Source organism: Dermacentor variabilis, unplaced genomic scaffold (genome assembly GCF_050947875.1).
Source record: "Dermacentor variabilis isolate Ectoservices unplaced genomic scaffold, ASM5094787v1 scaffold_14, whole genome shotgun sequence".
Classification (NCBI taxonomy): domain Eukaryota; kingdom Metazoa; phylum Arthropoda; class Arachnida; order Ixodida; family Ixodidae; genus Dermacentor; species Dermacentor variabilis.
In genome coordinates, this window is record NW_027460302.1 from 16,860,455 (window position 1) to 16,882,009 (window position 21,555).

At 43.0% G+C, this 21,555-nt stretch overlaps 1 protein-coding gene across 3 annotated transcripts in view; it reads left to right on the forward strand.

Annotated features, from left to right (window-relative positions):
* Positions 1-21,555, forward strand: part of LOC142567714 (12S rRNA N(4)-cytidine methyltransferase METTL15) — a 275,298-nt gene that overhangs the window by 29,734 nt on the left and 224,009 nt on the right. For all 3 annotated transcript variants that reach the window (XM_075677894.1, XM_075677895.1, XM_075677893.1), the window contains exons 2-3: positions 6,106-6,222; positions 16,493-16,629. In XM_075677894.1, the coding sequence (XP_075534009.1) occupies positions 6,118-6,222; positions 16,493-16,629 (242 nt within the window). In that variant the 5' untranslated portion in view covers positions 6,106-6,117. The remainder of the gene's footprint in view (positions 1-6,105; positions 6,223-16,492; positions 16,630-21,555) is intronic.

Below are 21,555 nucleotides of genomic sequence, written 5' to 3' on the forward strand. Positions count from 1 at the left end.
GACGGTGTTCTATGCAGTCACGTTATCTTGACTCTCTAGCGGCGTCAGCGGCATCCAGCGGTATCAGTCGGTCGCTGCTAGCGCTGGGGGGATGAAAGGGGGGCGGAGCTGGTTACGAGGCCGACGACGACGCGAAACCCAGGAACGGACGCCAAAGAGCTGCGCTCTAAAAATCATCAACGTACCTAAACACCTTTCAAACCTGCCCCTCATTAAAGATCTATCAACAAAAGACAAAAGATATCCCACAATATAGGAGCAACACATAAACCTATTCACACTCCCTGGCGTTACAGATATGGCTGCTGGTTAAAAAGAATAAAAGTCACACTTAAATAAAACTCGAGTAGTGTTAAAAAGCTGTTCACTGACAGGGCCGCTGAGTTCTGGAAGTTGACCACATCATTGTACTCAATACATTCTCTTAAGGAAACCAGAAGCTTATCCTGAGGAATTGAGTAGAACAGATCTTCTACGTTTACAGAAATTTACTTATTGCCGTCATTACACTAACAAATTGTGCAACCTCCGAAGAACTTTTCATACAGAAAAAATCGTCTACCAGTAGCTCTTTAAACTTTTTCAAAAGAAAAAGGTTCAGGCAATGCTGCCACATCCTGCGCTCACTAACAATAGTTCTGAAAGGAATATAAGGCTTGTGCATTTTTGTGGTAAGGAGAATCGTCAAACAGCTTTCTTTGCTGTTCTTGATTCCTAGCAAGGGTGGTCAAGTTCAAACCTTTGCTGAACTCAATGAATTTTGGCTCGATTCTAACGGCACTCTTAATAATAAAAATGAAATTCCTGTTCACTGCTGCTTGTGCTTTTTTGTTAAACCAGACTTTTGGTAACACGACAAAACCACCTCTCTTGTCTGACTGCAACAACATAAGCTCTTTATGCTTGAAAAGCTTCATGACACCTTCTAATCTCTTCTTAGCGTGAACGTCAGTAGCCCTGCTTGAACACTTTGAGAGGCAAAACATTCCTGCCTTCAAGCACTGGTTAGGGTCCTCTTTGCTACACCTTGCAGAAACATCTCGGTTGAGCCCTACCTGGTCATCGGGCCCGATGGGGGGTGGAACAGCATACTTCCGACCTTTTTCCAGTAGCCCTAAAACATCCTCGGGGAGCCAGTCGCTGGAGCCACCCTTGCTAAAGGAATCGAGAAAAGCAAAGAAAGCTGTTTGATGGTTTTCTTTACCACGAAAAAACAAGCCCGATACTCTTTTCAGAATTATAGTTAGCGAGTGCGGGGAGTGGCAGCACTGCGTGAGCCTTTTTCTTTTGAAAAAGCTTAAGAAGCTTAAGGAAATGCCCAGTGAGCATCAAAGTTCGTCCTTGACCATGTCAGTGACCAAGGACACCTGAGGTTGCGACAAAGGTAACATTTTGCACAGCTCTTCATGCATAATGGCCCTGATGGTCTCTTGGAGGTTACCGGAGCCCAGTGATTGGATGGCGCACTGCAACGTGAGCACTTGGCAGTTAATATTGCGTTCACATTTCCAAAGTTTTCTGAATCGTCGTTGCGTCTGTCAAGAAGTTAGCTACAGTCTTTGGTGAATTGCAGATCAGTCCAGTGAAAAGTTCTTGCTTTACGCCTCACATCAGGAAGCAGATTTTTTTCTCTTTGGACATTGCCAGGTCAGCGTGCCAGAAAAGACAGGTCATCCTTTCCATCAAAACGGCAATGGTTGTAGTATAGTGTCGCCCCCTGTCAGATCTCTGTGTCATCGTACATGTGTGTTTTGTAGTTGTTTAGCTAGATGGCGCACCCCCCTTCTGTCATGTGACGAGCTTGGGCCAATCTGGAGGTGTCATCTAGCGTGTGAAGCCTTTATAAGTAATAAACGGCCGTGGGTCGGCCGAGTCTTCGTTCTGGTTTTCATCGGGAGCAGTTTGCTCCGTGTCTCCTTCCTGCGCCGGCGCTTGCCGCGCGTTCGCCCGGTCGGGGCCCCCCGCTTGCCTGCCGCTGCCGACACAACAATGGTCTCATTGGGTGGTTGTCCTCAGGTTTCCAGCAGAACTTCGGCCCTTTCTTTCTGGACAACGCTCATGAAGGTCCTCAGGAAGTTACTGCGAAACAGGTCCCACATTGTAAGGGTGGACTCCTGGTTCTTGAACCAAGTCCTAGAGGCATCTTTGAAAAAGGGGCACACATGGTGTAGCTTATCCTCAGAGGTCCAGTTGTTGAAGATCGAGATTCCTTCGAAGGTTTCTAGTCAGGTTTCCGGATCCTCTGACATAGTTCCATGGAAGGTAGGGGCTCTCTGGGTTGTTGAAGCATGATGGGTGACGCTGGGGCTGCCATTTTGGTTGTTGAGCTGGCCATGGTTTTCCTGGTCATATCAGGCAGAAGTCCATGCTCCGGGGGGCAATCCTTGCAGCCTGCTAGTAGCTTGCTGGTCTTGGGCGATGGTGGTGTTGGACTTGGGCTTTGGGCTTGGATTGCGGCTTTGCAGGGGCGTTTGGTACTTGAAAGCACTAGCAGCTCCACCACATAGTAGTGATGGTGAAGAAAGCAGCAAAATCGGGAATGATGAAACTAGCATTTTATTAGGCGAACTTGTGCCCTCAAGAACAAGCTACACTGAAAGGATGGTGACAGTGTCGAACACAGTCGGCGATCGTCGAAAATCTGATCTGCCGATCAAGCACGTCGGCTTTTATACACGAGCCCCTCGAACATTCCAGAGTAATTGATGGTGCCTGCATGTCTTCCAGAAATTTCAACACCATTCGCATCACGCATACATGCAATCAGATGACACAAGGTTCGGTGACAACAGACAGCAGATCGAACCATTTATAACATTCGAGAAACTTCCGGTGCATGCGGGTGCGTCCCGCGCTGAGTGATAACATTCGTTAGACAGTGAAAAGCGGTCACCCAAAAAAGATAAAGAAGCACATGTGTCAATATTGCCAATGATTGATCTGTGAGTGAACTGTAGCATGGATGCAGTACTAGCGCCACGCTGGCATAGCTCCTCAGAGTTAATCACTTTCCGACTGTGGTTAGTTCCTGTAAGGAATCGTGCATGTCATCCATTAATCCTCCTCCTTGGATGAATCTGCAGATGTTTTAACTAAAATGAATGCTGCTAACACTTGATCAGGGGACTCTGTGCATCAAGGACCAGGCTCACATCCTGCCCATTTTAATGCTTTAATACGGTTAGCATTCGTGGGAATCAGTTTGCAGTATCTGTTCATAACCTCTTTCCTGTTAACTTGGGTCACTGGGTTTGTGCCACTCGGCAGTGAGCCTCTATTGTGCCCAGCTGGCGCAGTAAAGACCTTTTCGAGACGGCTGCCTATGCCACTGGCATGAACTCCCCCCTGCTCCAGTTGCCTGCCGCCATGGGCCCCACTACTTGAGCCCGCTCTCACGACTTTGCTGTAAACCTCTGTCCAATGCAGGTGCTAAAAATAAACATACTTTCTGTATCTTGTACTGGCATGTCTCCAGCTCCCCTGCTTCAAGGAAGAGGCACTCGCTTTCTAAACAAATTTGACAAGCCTACACTGCAAAATAATATGCACAAGTGCTCAATCTCGGCAGTAGGTGGTAGGATGTGAAGGCAGACACGACTTGTTCACACCAATTAAAGCAATGGAAGCTCTGATGGGGACAAGTAGTACTCGTCCTTGGTGACATTGATACAAATTGGTGTGAACAGTTCAGCCCAGGCTCGGGGGTAAAAGATTAATCTTTAGACCCCTTCACCCACTAATGGCTTCTCCAATATCCCACTAAGCAGCTCGGGGATGTCATACCATACAACTTTTTTTCTGCCACGGCATGGATCACAAATACAGTATTTTCAATGCTTGCCTCAAATAGCTTTTTGTGTGTTTGGCACACAGTGATGCAAGTTCCAACCATCTGCAAAAAGATGTTTCTTGGCAGGGTGTTTCTGTATGCATAAACAGTCTTAGACTTACCTTTCCTCTTTGCTAAAAGTATGCTCGCCTAACTTGCAAGAATTTTCTATGTACAAGATAATGACCAGGGTGTCTGCCAACCGGGAAAACCGGGAATTCTCGGGGATTTTGAGTAGTCTGGAAAAACTCAGGGAAAACTCAGGGAGTTTGTGCTTCCATCAGGGAAAATTGGCTGTAAATTTATTGAAAGGGAACCCAAAGTCACGGTAATGCTGGCCCGAGTAACAGAGAGGAATCGTAACCAATGGTCTTTGACGCCGCCTCATCGGCTGGAGGAGTTGTCTGAGTACAGTCAACGAGCGATTTTCCGGACGCTAGATAATTCGGACGGCTTCGCGGCACCAGTACGTACCCCATAGGGTGTATAAGAACGCTGAAATTTCGGGCGCAAGAACCATTCGCCGTCAAATTTTCCAGACTTTTTGCCATGACCGCAGGTCCGAAACGGCATTAATAAAAGCCACAACCTCCGCCATTTTGATAACATCGCCGCCTCGAACCGGCACACTTGCACGCAGAACCACTGGCAGCCGTAGCAACCACCGCAGCAATGCTATGCCTAGCTTAAGCTTCTTGCCGTTCTGTACCGTGTTTTTCATTGAAAGAGTTCGCCGCTATCAGCAGTGGCACCGACACTGCCTTTGTGGTCATCGCAACGGGCTTCGAAGTTCGGAACGCACGGCGCGTTGCATAATGCCGGTTCCCGAAAGTCAGCTTCACCGGATAACAAAAGTGTTATGCTCTGAAGCATAACGAGTGTGTGAAGGGGCAGCTGGCACGGGACACAGTATGACATATATTCCTTAATTATACACGCGTACACCCGCCATCTTTTGTCACAGTACGAGCACCTATATGCCTAATTAGTGTACTGGCAGGCCTTCACCACTTTTTCTGGCGTGCCTGTGGCGATTTTAACCCTTAAGGGCTGTGAAAGACATGCATTCATTTTTTTTTGGACGTTTTGTCAGCCCCTAGGTAGTCCGAAAAATCGGACGCTGACTGCACAATTGTCCAAGAGGATGCTTCAAATAGTCCGTGTGGCGAATGCGCAGCCTAAGGAAAACAAGAAGACAAAGGACCTAGGCATTGAGAAATGAACGGGGAAGGAAGCACGCTGCCGCTTTTTTTGAGGGAGCTTGCACTCTAAAAGCAAAGTGTTGGCGGACACGGAGATGCAGGTGTCTGTCACCCAAGTAAAAAAAAAAAACTCTTTAAAGCAGTGAAACGCAACACTGAGGCTTTGTGCGTGGGCTGAGTATGTCAGGACAGTTAAGGTTGACTTGTAGTCCGAAAAATCGGACGCTGACCGCACAATTGTCCAAGAGGATGCTTCAAATAGTCCGTGTGGCAAATGCGCAGCCTAAGGAAAACAAGAAGACAAAGGACCTAGGCATTGAGGAATGAACAGGGAAGGAAGCACGCTGCCGCTTTTTTTGAGCGAGCTTGCACTCTAAAAGCAAAGTATTGGCGGACACGGAGATGCAGGTGTCTGTCACCCAAGTAAAAAAAAAAACTCTTTAAAGCAGTGAAACGCAACACTGAGGCCTTGTGCGTGGGCTGAGTATGTCAGGACAGTTAAGGTTGACTTACCAGCTGTTGCGAGAGTATCTAACTTGTGATAAAGTTCGGGCTGCATACCAGTTAGCTTGTATCAATCGATAGAAATAGCTCATAGTCGGAAATATTCTGTATGCATCTTCTTTTTATCCACATTTGAGAATGTTCGACTCAGTTTGCAATTTGTTTTACTATTTTTCTTCGAAGATATTTTATTCGCTGTGCATTTTATTAACGCCTCCCTTCTGTTTTCTTTTTGAATAAAATGAACACTTACTACTCAAACTGGATTAAGTTGTTTTTTTATTTTTTAGCATGCTTACTAGAGAGTGACACCATTGGGCGATATGATGTACGGAGCCCGTCTTGACATAAAACAAAGTTCTGTGTCACTCAGGAAACATTGCAAAGGGACTCCGGGAAAACCTGGAAAACTCAGGGAATTTGGAAATGTCAACTTGGTAGACACCCTGAATGACATAGATCAACAAAGTTGTATGAGGTTGGAACAGAAGATGAAGCGGGAAGGGGAGGCCATTTTTCCAACATGCAGCCGTAGCTGTGATCATTCCAGTGCTACCATTTCTTTGGCAGAAATGTTGCTGCATGCTGCTGGCACGGCGTCACCAGTGTACGACTGAGAATGGCTACTTCCACACTCCAGTGATGCTGCAGGAGGTCATCCAATCACTCGGCATCCAGCAAGGCCAGGTAGGTGGTCACATTGAGGTGGTGCTCCAGAATGGAGACATTTTCCAACTGATATGTGGGATGCAGGACACAATACTGGAGCCGAACTGAAATTTTACTACAGTCAAACTAATATTCATGAAATGCGCAGAACCCCAACACAAGAAAATCTACAGTGGCTGTTTCATTTTGTTTGAAACAAAAATTTAACATTGCTCTATAGTGAACAGTACCTTTACAGCCAAGGGTGCTTTTGATGACGACTGTTTGGCAACTACTTCACCCCAGAGTCGGTCACACCATTTAGTCTTATAGCAGCAGCTGTGAATGTGAGTGGGGTGACCGTAATGTGAGGCTGCACTGGGGTGTTGTAGCCATTGAAAGGGAGATGATGATGGGGACAAGGAACTCTCAAGGGACGATCTCATCTAGCATCCAGAGCGGTGGGACACTCATGAAGGAGGGCCAGAAAAGGTTCTCTGAAACTCTTGCTAGCTCTCTTTCCGATAAAAGAAGTAAAACTATATGTTATAGCTGGGCAACTTTGTTTTTAATATGAATCGTATGCGAATAGTAAGTATTGAATATTCAATAAAATACTGAATAGTCAATTGGCAATGTCTATATTGATGGCAGGAATATTTATTCCTGTATAATTAGATGCTACACCTGCCCTTACTTGTGCAAAGGAGAATTGTAAAGGCTTACTACATTACCAAAGCAGGAGATAAATGCATTAGCACAGCGTTGCTCAGCCTAACAAAACATAGGCTAAATTTTTTAGATAAGCACCTATACTTGTAGGCAGTACACATTTGCTTAAACCATATGGTTATTGGTGCTTTTTTGACGTGGTAAAAAAAGCTGTGTTATGTTTCAATAAATTTTCCAGTTGGCAGTACAGTGCTCGTCCTATTTTGTGTGTTTTCGATTGTTGTCTTTGTCTTCTTTGCGCTGCTTCAAGTTTTATACAAGAAATGAGTTAACCACCAGTGATAAGGATACATTTTATGACTGATTTTCATTGAAAAGGCTGCACAAATACCTTCTCAACATCTTAGAGCCTGGTTGCAAGCAAGCTTCACAACAATGAATTTCTACTGTGTAAATGCTTAATGCTTAATAAAAATATGCTTAATAAATTATTTTTGCAAGGGGGACCGCAGAAGCATTGCAGAAAAAGGAGACGTGGACAGGAAAGACGCTCTTTTGCAACTAAGTATACTTTCAGAGACAAACCATCAGGAATTTTATTGCGCCTGCACTGCCATCGATGTAAAAAAAAAAAAAAATACTTTTTTACTTTTCTCACACCAAACTGGTAAAACTAGTAAATCATCGTGCCTCAAGTCATCTCTGACCAAGTCTTGTGCACACAGGGTCGGTCATAGTTTTGACCTACAAGTGTCTCATCTTAAAGCCGCAGGATTCTCTTCGAGTGTGCTAGTCGCAGTGGGTTCAACTCTTTTAAAGAAGCTCCAGGCTCCACCCCATGCTATGCCATGCCAGACGCCATATAAGTTTGTCGTGATGCCATATGTCCACACGATTTCCCGCAACCTTAAAGGGATCGGGCAAAAACACGGCATTGACCTCGTCTTCACAGTTCCTCTCAAGCTTTCTTGGTTGTATGCCCTTGCCATAAGAAGAACAAGACTTGTGAAAATAAACACACGAAACCCCTCGCCTCCTGTTCCATTGAAGTGGTATATAAGATACCTCTTGACTGTGGCAAAGTTTACATTGGGCAGATGGGGCACTGTCTAAATGACAGGCCAAGAGAACATTCATCTTTAAAGGCGCTGAGCAAATCAGTGTACCTTCCTGTGCACTACAGGGATTGTGGTTGTAAACCCCTTTTCGATAAAACCGAGATTATATGCAGATCTAAAGGCAGACTCGAAAGGGAAATCTTCGAGGCTGGTCACGCTCACGCTAACCTTTGTATTAGTGCCCCATCAGTGCATCTGATGGATAAGGAATTTACGTTCTTCGCCCTTGGCTGAAGTTTCTATGCCTCCTCCTCTGTCAGGCTACTTTTTTTTTTTTCATATAGTACCTCACAGGCTCCAGAAGGAGTGTTGCCTGAGGGGGCCGGTACAGATAACAATTGCAGAGCAAAGACATAGTTTTTGTTACATAAATATGAACGAAACGAGAATAAAATAATAAACAAAGAACGCAAAGTAAAAGATAAAAAGCAAGGAAGGTAAACGAACAGGTGTTAGCTTTTCAGTATAGAGTAAAGCAAGCAGCCTTAGAACAAATGCTTACATAAACAACAATGAATAAAAGTAACAAAACTAAACAGATACTTGTTTTTAGCTAAGTACTAGCCAAATATGCAGTGAGTTTTTGTCTGAAGGTTAATGGGTCAATAATTTTAGCGATGTTATCAGGAAGACCATTCCACAGTGCAATCGCACATGGCAAAGCTGAGCAGTTGAATGCATTGGTGGGACCGAAGATGCGTTGGAAACTGAGATGATTATGCAGGAGTCTAGATGTGTGGGAGGGATGAACGAGTGGTAAAGTAGATGGGCGTACATTATGCATGATTTTGTGCAGAAGACAAAGCAGCGCTATATTCCTGCGTGATTCCAAAGATGAAATTGATAACGACAACTTGATGTTAGTTACTGTCGAAAATGTGCTATAATCTCTGGCAATGAAACATGCAGTGCGGTTTCGGATCGACTCGAGAAGGTGGATTAGATATGCCTGATGAGGTGACCATATAGAAGCTGCGAATTCGAGCTGCGGTTGCACTAATGTTTGGTAGGCTATCTTTCTAGTGAGGGAAGGAGTGCTGCGAAGGTTATGTTTTAAATATCCGAGAGTGGTGCGATACTTTAGCCGTTATTTTCTCAATGTGGGGTGACCATGAAAGGCTAGGTGTTAGAATAATTCCAAGGTATGAAGATGTGCGAGCGACGATACTATTGCCAAGTGAGTAACTGAAAATAGAATAAGGTTTTTTACTAGTAAATGTCATCAGATTGCACTTGTTAGTGTTTAGGGTCATTTGCCAATCCAAGCACCAGTTAGTGATGTATTGAAGGTCACGTTGAAGAGCAATATCACGGCCGCTCAATCCAAAAGCACAAGGTGCGGCCCGCTGCGTCTCGGGCCTAGTTCTCCGTGCGCCCGCGGCGGCGCCACTGCTCGGGGATGGCTGCTGATAGAGAGCACCTTCACAGCTGCCTCGGCACATGCGATCTCCACTCCAGTCAAGGCGTAAACAATGGGTTTATATTTGGAAATTGCAGACAAAATCTTTTAAGTCGTCATTGGAAGTGCTGATTACGCCACAAACGCCAACAGATCGTCACAGGGGTGGAAATGTGTTCTAGAATACGCCTGAACGCTATCTGTGACGGTTGCCCGTACGATGCACGACCGGGTGATGCACTTCCATCGAGAGGTTCTGCTTGAAGCAATCTATCAGTACTTCTATTCACTTCTCGTGAACACGTACACAAAGTAAAAACTTTACATAGGGAGAACTTGAACTGAGTTTCCCAAGTAATGCAAACTAACTTAGATGAAATAAAAATGCTAATCATTGCAAATAATAATCAGTAGATTGTTTCTCATGAAAACGAAGCATATTTAGTGATGCTAAAGGTTATCTAAGGAGTGCGCCCCTTTTAACGAAGCTTCAAAAGGCCTTTGCTTCGAACATGCTCATACCCTTTATTTGAGCACGCTTTCCATAGAACACATTCCTGCAGGATTTTTTCATTGTAGGCAGTTTTTTTTCCTGAAGTGTCCACTTGGTTGCTGATAAAAACAGCAGCTTTGTCTTCTTTTTCCGCTCTTTGTAATACCTGAACAAAGGACTGAATTTCGTTGTTGTTTTCATAAACTAAGAGGCGGCTTTTCGTTTCGTCCCGTTCGGACTGCAATTTTTTCAACTCTTCTCCTTGATGGGCAACTTTTTTTTCAATCTCTTGACTGCTTTCTTTGACTGTTCTAGGATGTCCACAATATCTAATGTAGTTTGGCAGGCTTGGTCAACAGAAAAACTACGTTCAGAGCATGATTCTAAGACAGTCTCTAACTAGAGCTTCCCCCTCGTCGCTGAGAAGCTGCAAGGCGCTTTCGATGTTGGGGCTTTCTCCTGAGCTGCCGCAATTATCGCTTGCCTCAACTACTGTGTAATCAGTGCGCTTTTTGGGACTGTGCGCTTTTTGGGCTGCACATTCTCTTTTTGCAGGTACTGTGGATATTTGCAAAACACGGTCGGTACCGCATTCGGAAGCAGGAGCCCAAGTTTCGTGTTCTTTTTAAAGTCACTTTCTGTAAAGGGCAGGGAACATACCAGAGACCTGTCGCTCGGTTCCCACTTGCTTCCTTTTCCCAACACTCCTTGGCGAGAGATATTTTTTAGCCACGCTTCTCGACGCTCCAAGTCGCAGGGGAACTCGTGATATTTCACAGTCGGGTCCTCTTTGGCATTTGTGTCGCAGAGTGGCACACAACAGTTGCGCGGCATCGCGCCACATGAACGAGGCTGGCTACGGCACACACGCACACCGAAGAGCCTTAACAAAGCACAGCAAGCACAGGCAAACTTGCTCACACACACGCACGCGAAAAAGCACGAGATTAATGCATATCGCACGAGGCAAACACGTTCTGACGCGAACGGACTTGCTCACACACACGCACGCGAAAGAGCACGAGCTTAGTGCATAGAGCACGAGGCAAACACGTTCTGATGCGAGAACTATTGCCCGCTTAGCCCCGGCGCGAAGTTGCGAAAGCATCCCCGAGCAGTGGCGCCCTCACCAAGAAAAGTGGTCGCAACTGTAAACTCGGACGAGACGCGCCTGCCTATTGTCCGCGGCGCGACGTAGCTGGCCGCACCTTGCTTTGGATTGAGCGGCCGTGGCAATATGATGAGCGGGGGAGCAGATTTGATGGTAGATAACGCAGGCATCTGCAAATAGTCGAACACTGGATGTAATGTTAAATGGCAAGTCATTGATGAAAATCAGGAAGAGTAAGGGTCCAAGGACACTTCCCTGAGGTATGCCTGATGTTACGTTACTGAAAGGGGAAGAGTACTGGTCAATGACAGTGGACTGCTTTCGAAGAGACAAAAAATTTCTTATCCAAGAAATTGTTAGTTCGTCAAGGCTTAAGCATGAGAGTTTAGAAATGAGGCGACAGTGAGCCACGCGATCAAATGCTTTAGAGAAGTCAATGAATATTGAGTCAGTCTGAGCATTGTCGTCCATATTTTGAAAAAGATCCATAGTGAATTCAATTAGTTGTGTCTCACATGAAAGGCCTTTTCTGAATCCATGCTGATGTTTAACAAAGTTATTACATTCTAAGTGATGAACGACATTAGTAAAAATGATGTGTTCGAGTAACTTGCAGGGAATGCTAGTTAGTGATATGGGATGGTAATTACTCACATCGCTCTTTTCACCTGACTTAAAAATGGGTATGATTTTGCCGACTTTCCAATCATTCGGCAGCTCCCCTGTTGACAGTGACTGCTGAAATATATGACTAATGATTGATCTGGAAGGTACTACTGAATGCTTTAGGATTTTTGTGTTGATGCCATCAAATCCGGAACTACTCGATAATTTGAGATTGTTAATCAAAGTAGCGATTCCAGCAGCTGTTACGGTAATAGGAGTCATATATTGGTAATCAGAGTCTGCTATCTTTGGTATAGTATTGGAATGGTCTTCCTTTGCGAATGTGGAAAGGAAATAGTTGTTGAAAACAGACGGCGCAGTGCTCTCGCGGTATGGGAAGACCAGTGCTATCCACCAGTGTGGGAGTGTCAGTGCTGTTTGAAGGAGATATCGTTTTCCAGAATTTCTTAGGATTATTTTTTATCTGTGACTGAAGGTCATCGGAAAAGAATTTATGCTTTGCACGATGAAGGGAACTGCAGTAGGCTTTTTCGCAGGCTTTATGTTTATTCCATGAACCTAACGTGTTGACACTTTTGGCTGCCCTGTATAAACGTTTCTTTTTGTTTTTTAATGCATTCAAAGTTTTATTAAACCATGGTTTGGAGCAGTTGGTGTGAAATGAGGTCTGAGGTATGTATTTATTTGCTAAACCTAGTAGTTGTTCTTTAAAAATGCACCAATTTTTGTTGACTGATCGTTGAGAAAATGTTGCGATAAATCCAGATGAAAAGCTTTGTAAATCTCGGTTAATGGCATTATAGTCTGCTCTTTTATAGTCAAATATTTGTTTTGTTGTTAGATTACGTGTACATGAAGGTGTGCGAACTGTAAATTCCAATAACGAGTGGTCACTGAACCCATCAGTGACTGAAATGGGGCTAACTCTATTAGATGCTGTTGTTAGAACAAGGTCTAAGACGTTAGTAATGCGCGTTGGTTGGAGGACTAGTTGATCAAAAGAAAAATCAAGGATGAGCTGGACAAAATCATTGGATGCATGCGAATTGCCTCTCAAGTTAGGCCAATCTATGTCCGGGAAATTAAAATCGCCAAGAATGAATATATCAGCTTTAGGGAATTTAGAACGAACAGCAGTAAGGTTCTCACACAAGTCAGAAACAAAGTTATCAGTGCTGTCAGGAGGCCTGTAACATACTCTGTAAAGTGACTTTGATAGTGTCGATGTTATACAAACCCACACTATCTCAATAGCGGAGGGTATCGGTACTATAAACGAAGTGATGTGCTTCTTTATTGCCAGCAAGACACCACCTCCCCTTCAATTATGTCTGTCTCGGCCATAAATGACATAGTCCTCCGTATCAGGAAAAACTTCGCTGTCATTCATGCCGGCACAGAGCCAACTTTCCGTTAGTGCCAAAATATCACAGTTACTATTTTCCAAGTACGATATGATTTCGGTGCGTTTAGAAATTATACTATGAATGTTAGTAAATGATAAAGCTAGGTACGAAGGGTCGATGTGTGTATGTTCCGCAGCAGAGGGGTTCTCAGACGCGCATGTTATCGGGTTAAGTTCTAGCTATCGCGAAATTGGTACCACGGTATCGGACAGCGAGTCATACCTGTAGGTAGTGTTATCTACTCGCAGTTTGTCGAGGGTTAACTTCAATGGTACGCCCTTAGTTTTCGCGAAGGCAATGAGCTTGCATCGGGCGATGCGCGTTTGGAGGGAAAAATCTTCGCGAACAGTGAATTCCATGCCTTTGAATTTATAGTCATTTTCTATTATGCTTTGTTTATCTTTAAAAAACTTAAATTTAGCAATTATTGGTCTGTTCTTCTCTCTGTTGAACTGGCCAACGCGGTGTGCACGTTCTATTTTGGTGGGTTCGATGGTGATGCCAAGGTGTTCTCTGCACAAGTTGATAACTTTAGATTCAGATCATCGTCATCATCATTTATTTACCCTTAAAGGCCCTTGGCTTAGGGCATTACGTAAGGGGGGGTAGCAGTCGTTACATATACAATGGTCGGTAACAACAAAAAAGAAATACAAAGTGCAGGGTTCATGTTCAACATTAACATCATCAGAAGCATCAACACTAAGATAGACACAGCGGCTCAAGAACAACTTGGAAACAAAACAAAACATGCATACACATTCAAAAAACACGGCAAAATAACTCAGCCCTTGAAATGTGCTGTTAATAAGTGCCTGAATTTATTAGGTTCTATTTTAGTAACTATGGAATCGGGTAAGTCATTCCACAATGTAATGGAGCTAGGTAAAAAAGATATATTAAATGAGTTTGTGGAGCCATGTATGCGCTGCAAACTTAAAGAGTTGAAAAGACGGCATGAGGTGTGAAGTGGCGGGTGTAATACAGAATTTCTTAGCTGTGGGAAGGTATAGTACAATTTGTGGAATAGGCAAAGCTGTGAAATTTTACGCCGAAGTACCAGGGGTTGAAGATTAAGAGATGCCTTGATAAGAGTTATACTGTGTCGTCTGTCATACTGCGATGTGATAAAACGGGCCGCGCGATTTTGGATGGCTTCAAGCTGATCGATTAGATAGTTCTGATGGGGATTCCAGATCGCCGAGGCATATTCGAGTTTCAGACGGATGAATGTTACGTAGGCGAGTTGACGGACAGAACGGGGTGAAAAAGCGAGGGATTGTCTGATAAACCCAAGCAACTTGGAAGCATCTGTACAAAGTTTTGCAATGTGCTCAGATCATGTTAGTTTGTTGTTCACGATGATTCCAAGATACCTAAATGATTCTGTTTCAGAGAGTGGTGTAGAATTTAATGAATACGGATAGCTGAGGTTAATTCGCTTTCTTGATACATGCATGAACTTACATTTGGAAATGTTCAGTTGCATAAGCCATGACATACACCAGGTTTTTATGAGATTTAAGTCGCGTTGAAGCAGAGTCTGATCATCGGGAGTAGATATGCGGCGGTAAAGGACACAATCGTCTGCGAAGAGGCGGATACAAGATGATATGGCATTAGGAAGATCATTTATAAATATCAGAAAAAGGAGTGGTCCCAGCACCGATCCCTGGGGGACACCAGAGATGACTGTAGTATTTTGCAATCTGTGGTTCCCTATTACTGTATATTGTGAGATGATGGCCATGATTCGTTTCGATCATCAGGGATGCCAAAGAAGAGTAAATTACACCGCCGAAGTCTGTTTTCGGCATCCCTGCAACGCATCTCTATTGTTTTAATCGATTCGAGATCACCCTCAACAGTCTGAAGCCTTGCCATTGTGCCATTGTTGCTATCATGTACCTGCGATACATTAGTGGTGCAGTTTGAGGCATCTCTTCTTTACGCCTTTTTGCACAACGCTTCTGCACACCCCTTTACAAAAATCGTATCAAACCAACTTGCCGAACAGCTCAACAGCTTACTATTCTAATGCTAAATAAATTATTGCCGAAAAAAAAAATCGCAAGTAGTGAGAAAAAGAGCTACTGATGGAACTCTGTGCCACGAACACATACAAAATAGCCCACAGCAAGCAAGGCACTTCACTGGTTGTAGCGTAAAAGGCAAAAACTGCTACAGGAGCAGACTGCTAAAGACACCCGCAATGTCAGACTAGTACAAGCAAAAGATCGCAGCTTGCTGTTCAAGCTTCCACCGTGAAACCAAAAACAAAGTTTACCCATTTGGTTTCTGCATTGCTTCGAAAGCTTCCGTCATTGTGTGACTGTTACTTGTCACGTGTTGATTAGAAGACAGAAAACACTAATAAGGTTTTACGCTTTCAGTGCTGCTTTTTTTTTTCTCGGATATTATAAATTGAACACAACAGTTTACTTTCGTTTATTCAGAAAAGAAGAAGTAACTCAGCTAATGGCAAATGCACTCTTAGTATTGTCCTCACACTCCAGTCTTCGTTTTCTATTGCCTACCCAGTTTTGTTCTGATGCATGCGCTTCCGCGATAGCGCTGTTGTGTCAAGGTCAAAAAGAGAGAGAAAAGGAAAAACCTGCTCTATACATACAAGAGATGGCGATGAGGTCCTTGTACCAATACGTGACATATTTGAATTGCTGTGGTGTAAAAGAGAGTCCTGGACCCACCTACTTTGTCGGGTCGGCTGATGCGCAACCCGCCCACTTCTGCAGTGGGCTAACCAACCCCCAGACTGAGCAAACCGAGAGAGATGCCTCTAGCAATATATGGCGGAGCTATGTCCGAGTGGAGAACGTGCTGGTACGCCAGTGGCACTGAAGGCGTTAACATTCAATTGTTGCAAAATATTTGCTTTCAAATATTCAAAATATTCCAAATAGTTCTTTCTTGAATACAAATACAAATAGTTAATGTGTAATATTCTATTCGTATTCAAAACTTCAAACATTCGCCCAGCCCTACTATATATACTAATGTAGCATGCAGAATGAGATTCCACTTTCTGTACGTAATCTGTCATCTTGCTACAGCCACTGTCCTATAAGCAGCTTGGAAAATTGTTTATTCTTTTTAAATGTAAGCTAGCACTATGTTTGTCTCAATAGCCTTGTAAAATTATTTAAGAGTTCCATAGCTTGCATTTTATTACTTTTGTATCATTTAGATACCCAAATTTTCTGCTAGGATAGCCAAAATGTCTGCAGAGAAGGTTATTTTTTCTGCAATGACAGCTGCTACGGGAAGTCTTTTGACTGTTCTACCCCTGCAGTCGCCTTTGTTTGCGCTTAATAAGATGTTACAAAAACGATTAAAATGTACCAGGCAGCTTTTTGTGGGCATTTGTGCCCAATGAATGCTTATCTGATACATGAAATATGTGGCATTGCATCAGCTTCATCTCTGAAATTGTGGGACCAGTCAACAAGTCTGACTTTTGTGCAGACATTTGTGGACCTGACCTTTGGAGCAGGTGGACACACCAAGCACATTCTGGCAGCTGCCAAGGGTGTTCGAGTGTTTGCCCTAGACCGAGACCCCATAGCGTACAGGAGGGCGCAGGACATGGCCAAGCAGTACCCGTGAGTGTGGATTTAATACCTCCATCAGCCAACTGCGAAACCTTTTATTTCTTATGGCAGGCATTTGTTTTAACAGAACAAATGTCGGCTACTTAATGAGAAAAGAGAATTGGTGATCCCTCAGATAGCCTTAGAAAATTTTTGTTGTTGCAGAGTTCAACTGGTATAGCTAAAGATTATGACAGGGTGTGAATTTTGACAAAGTTGGTAATGTGAACATCATACCTTGCTGACGAAGCAGCGCACTGACACGGGCACAGTGAAGACACGCAAGAAAAGACGACACTCGCTGCACTCGCAACTATTTTGTTTCAGAACACACACTTCATATTCATATACCTGCGCACCCTCAGGCGTCAAAGAAAATCAAAACAAGATTAAAGGCATTTTTGAAAAATCATTTGCCCGCGCGTACTCGAGCGTCAAAGATATGGCACCTATCTATCATGGTGTGCAATCCTATCATAATTTGTTGCAACACTAACAACAATTATTATTACATAATTTTTTCTTTATTTTTTTTCTTCTTTTAGTGTACTTCCAAAAAGGCAACCTCACCATGGCTTAGATGTACAGATGGCTGACTGATACAACCCTCTCTCCTCTTGTGAATATGAAAGGCTTCGGTTATTTCCCTGTTAGCTGATCCTTGTGGTGCGATAAAACTGTGGTATCATTGTAAAGCGGCCAGCACCCATGTTGTGAGCAGTGCCCCTTAATGTGGGAATGAATGTTTCCCCCCAGTGACCTTTTGTGCTCCAAAAGTCTTGTGTTTACACACCGACCCGTTTCATCACACAGTGTATGGATGTGCTTTCTAGGACAATGACCGCTGACAGAAAAGAGCAACACGTAAGGAATCTAGTGAACTTTGGCATAAAGAACGATTTATGGTTTCTGACTTCTGATAAGGAAGGTTGTTTTGTAGTCGTGCCTGAAGGTCTCTTCCAAGAGAAGGCGATGACAGCGGTCAGAAAGAATTTCGTACGTGTCGACGTAAAAGCTAAAAAGGTGGGGGATAAAGCAGTCACATTACTGGCAAGCAACAATTTTGACCGACTTGCTTCAGCAGTTAAGTGCTCGTGCAACCTACACCTCGAATTGTTTTTCGTGGCAAAAACACATAAGGTTGGCGTTCCATTCAGAGCCATAGTATCAGAAAGGGACTCGTGGCAGTTGGTTGTTTCTTCATTTCTTCAAAACCACCTTAATGGCTTGATAGTTACCGATCCGTTCGTTTTACCAAACTCTGAAATGTTAGTAACGTACTTAAGCACATCTAACCCTGGAAGATGTGAATTCTTCAGCATAGATGTACAGGATCTGTATTACAATATTCTACATGGTCCCTTATTATCGAGGGTTAGGCACTGTGTAACGGAAGACGACGACGAGATGGAATTTGTCAGCAGATGTGGCGTATCAGTTAAGACATTTCTTGAACTATTAACCTTTTACTCTGACTCCACCTTTGTACTGTGGAATAATGTTATGTACAGACAAAAGTCCGGTATATGTATAGGCTCAAAAGTAGCTCCGGTACTTAGCACAATTTTTTTAGGTAGCATAGACAAAACGATACATGCAAACCTTAAAGGCCTAGCGGTAAAAGTGTTCCATATGTTGTGGACGATGTTTTGGTTATAGTTGATTGAACATGGCGTTCTGGACGTAGGAGTGAATGAAGTCTTAAATGTGTTCAAGGACAACAGCCAAGGACTGGCTTTCACTGTTAAGTTGCCGAAGAATGGCAAGCTACAGTTTTTAGATTTGGCGTTAACTACCACACCGGACCACGTTTGCTGGTCATACAATCCACGATCAGAAAAACCCTTGCTTAGCTATAATTTGGGACACTCAAAAATTGTAAAAAGTGGCATAGCTTTCTCGTGCCTGAGGGCGGCCTTAACTAAGTCTTGCCCGGAAAAAATAAAAGAAACTCTCAGCCAACAAGTTATCAGATTAAAGAATGCAGGATATAAAAAACATGTACTGTGTACATCAGCCTATAAGTTGATTCGTTATGTGCGCAATGGCTATCAGAAAGAGTGCGACAGAAAAGAGATTGACAACAAAAAAATTGTGTCACTACCATATGCACACAAAATTGCGCAGAACTTAAAAAATGTAGCTGGCAGATATGGTCTACGAGTAGTTTTTTCAGCACCGAACAAACTCGGAAAAATATGTGCCGGACTGGATCGTAGAGTTTCAGCAAAAGTAAAAGTAAATAGTCGTAAGTGCACGGTCAAGCATAAAGAAAAACTTGTCGAGTGCAGGTCATACGTAGTCTACTGTTTTCCCATATCGTGTTGAAAAGTATACATCGGCCAAGCGGGTCGTTGTGTAAACACAAGACCTTTGCAGCACAAAAGGTCACTGGGGGGAAACATTCATTCCCACATTAAGGGGCACTGCTCACAACATGGGTGCTGGACGCTTTACAATGATACCACAGTTTTATCGCACCATAAAGATCAGCTAACCAGGGAAATAATCGAAACCTTTCATATTCACAAGAGGGGGAGAGGGTTGTATCAGTCAGCCATCTGTACATCTAAGCCACGGGGAGATTGCCTTTTTGGAAGTACACTAAAAGAAAAAAAAATTGTGTAATAAAAATGGTTGTTAGGGCAGCAACAAATTACGATAGGATTGCACACCATGATAGATAGGTGCCGTATCTTTGACGCCCAAGTATGCGCGGGCAAATGATTTTTAAGAAATGCCTTTAATCTTGCCTTGATTTTCTTTGACGCCTGAGGGTGCGCAGGTATATGAATATGAAGTATGTGTTCTGAAATAAAATAGTTGCGAGTGCAGCGAGTGTTGTCTTTTCCTGTGTGTCTTCACTGCGTCCGTGTCAGTGCACTGCTTCGTCAGCAAGGTATGATGATTACTCACCAACTAGCCTAACTTTCCACTTTACTGGTAATGTGAACCTGCAAAAGTACATCAAGGACAGGAACATGAATTTATTTGTTTATTTATTTATTTATTTGTTTATTTGATACCTGCTTTGCCTTTGCAGGCATTACAGCAGGGGGATACGTAAAAATAAGCATCATATTTGAGACCAATAACAAAGAAACTAATTACACAAAGCGCAGTAAAAATCGTCATTAGAGACAATGGATACAGTCATAGGCGGATAATCATTCCACTCTCGTATAGATCTAACAAGAAATGAATAGTTCAAGACGTCACCTTTAAAGGAAAATTCATTTACTTTGAGACTGTGGTCCCTTCTTTGGGATATGTAGGACGGCGCTTGGATGTACTTCTCCGTATCGATTCCAGTTTTGGAATGGTAGATATTATGAAAAAATTTCAACCTGAGGTGTCGTCTTTGATCTTTCGTCTTCCCATCTAAGTTTACTTTTGCTTTCTCTCATACTAAGTAGACGATCCCAATTACCTGAAACGAATCGTACTGCCCTATCTGTATTTTTTCAAGCATATCGGCCAGCTCATTGGTATACGGATCCCAGCAAACACATGCGTACTCTAACAATGAGCGCATATGAGTGAAATAAAATTGTTCTTTTAAGTTAGATGTAAGTTCGCTGAAATTTCGTCTTCAAAAACCCAAAACATGTGCAGCCTTAACTTTTATGTGAACGTGCTTAGCCCACCTCAAATCACTCGTTAAATGAACTCCTAGATATTTATATTCCCTGGCCGTGCTTAAAGCAGCGTTATTTACGTTATACGTACTCAACTGGTATAAATGTTTCTTTGTAAAGGTGATGTGAATACACTTTTTAACATTCAGCAACTTTTCTGAATGGGCACACCAGGATGCTATTACATTCAAATCATGCTGCAGGTATTCAGAATCACGTTCATTCTCTATAGTCCTGTAAGGTATACAGTTATCCGCGAACATTTTGAACGAAAACTTGCGGCCAGTAGTAATATCATTTATATACAACAGAAACAATAGGGCCCAGAACTGAGTCCTGAGAAACTCCTGAGGTCATGGGAACATATCCGGAAGAACAACCGTTGAGAACTACCGACTGCTGTCTTCGAGAGAGATACTCGACTATCCATGCAATAACAGATTCATTCAGTTTATAGCCCCATAATTTACTAACAAGAAGGTCATGAGGAACAACATCGAATGCTTTTTTGAAGTCCAAGAAAATACAGTCAACTACTTTACGCTTATCTATTGCTAGAGCCAAATTATGCATCAACTCAAGCTGCGTTGAGCAAGAAAGACCTTGCCAAAATCCGTGTTGTCTAGGATGCACAAGATTATGTTTAACCAAATGTGTCATTATACAGCTATAAAGGACATGTTCAAATATTTTACATGTTATACTAGTTGAAGACATCGGCCTGTAGTTCTCAACATCATTCATCAATTTCCAATCACAAGGTAGTGCTTTCTCAACTAAGCACTTCTGAAATAAACAGTGAAAGTACAAAGGTAACATTGTCGAACAGTTCCTTATTATCGCTGCTGGAATATCATCTGGGCCACACGCTTTAGCTGGTTTGACACTTTCTAACAATTTTCGAATGCCAGGCACACTAAAAGTGACCTCAGGCATCACTTCTGCTTCATTTGAAAAAACCGTGTTAACAACGCATGAACTACTTTGACTAAATGCGGACAAAAAATAATTGCTAAAGATGGCTGCCTTAGACGTATCATCATCAACAATGTGCGAGAATATTTTAGAGGAGGAATAGATGTATTTTCTTTACTATTGAAACGAATGTATCTCCAAAACTGTTTCGAGTCCTCTGCAAACTTCTTACTTATGCTCGAGAAGTAAGAATTCTTAGTTACTTTAGTTAACATTGAAAAGTAAGTTTCAGTCTTTTAGCTCACACTTATTTTCCAATTAATTATTTTTTTAACATTTCCTGTACATTCACCTTATATGTCGCTGTAGAGTATGCAGCTGAGTG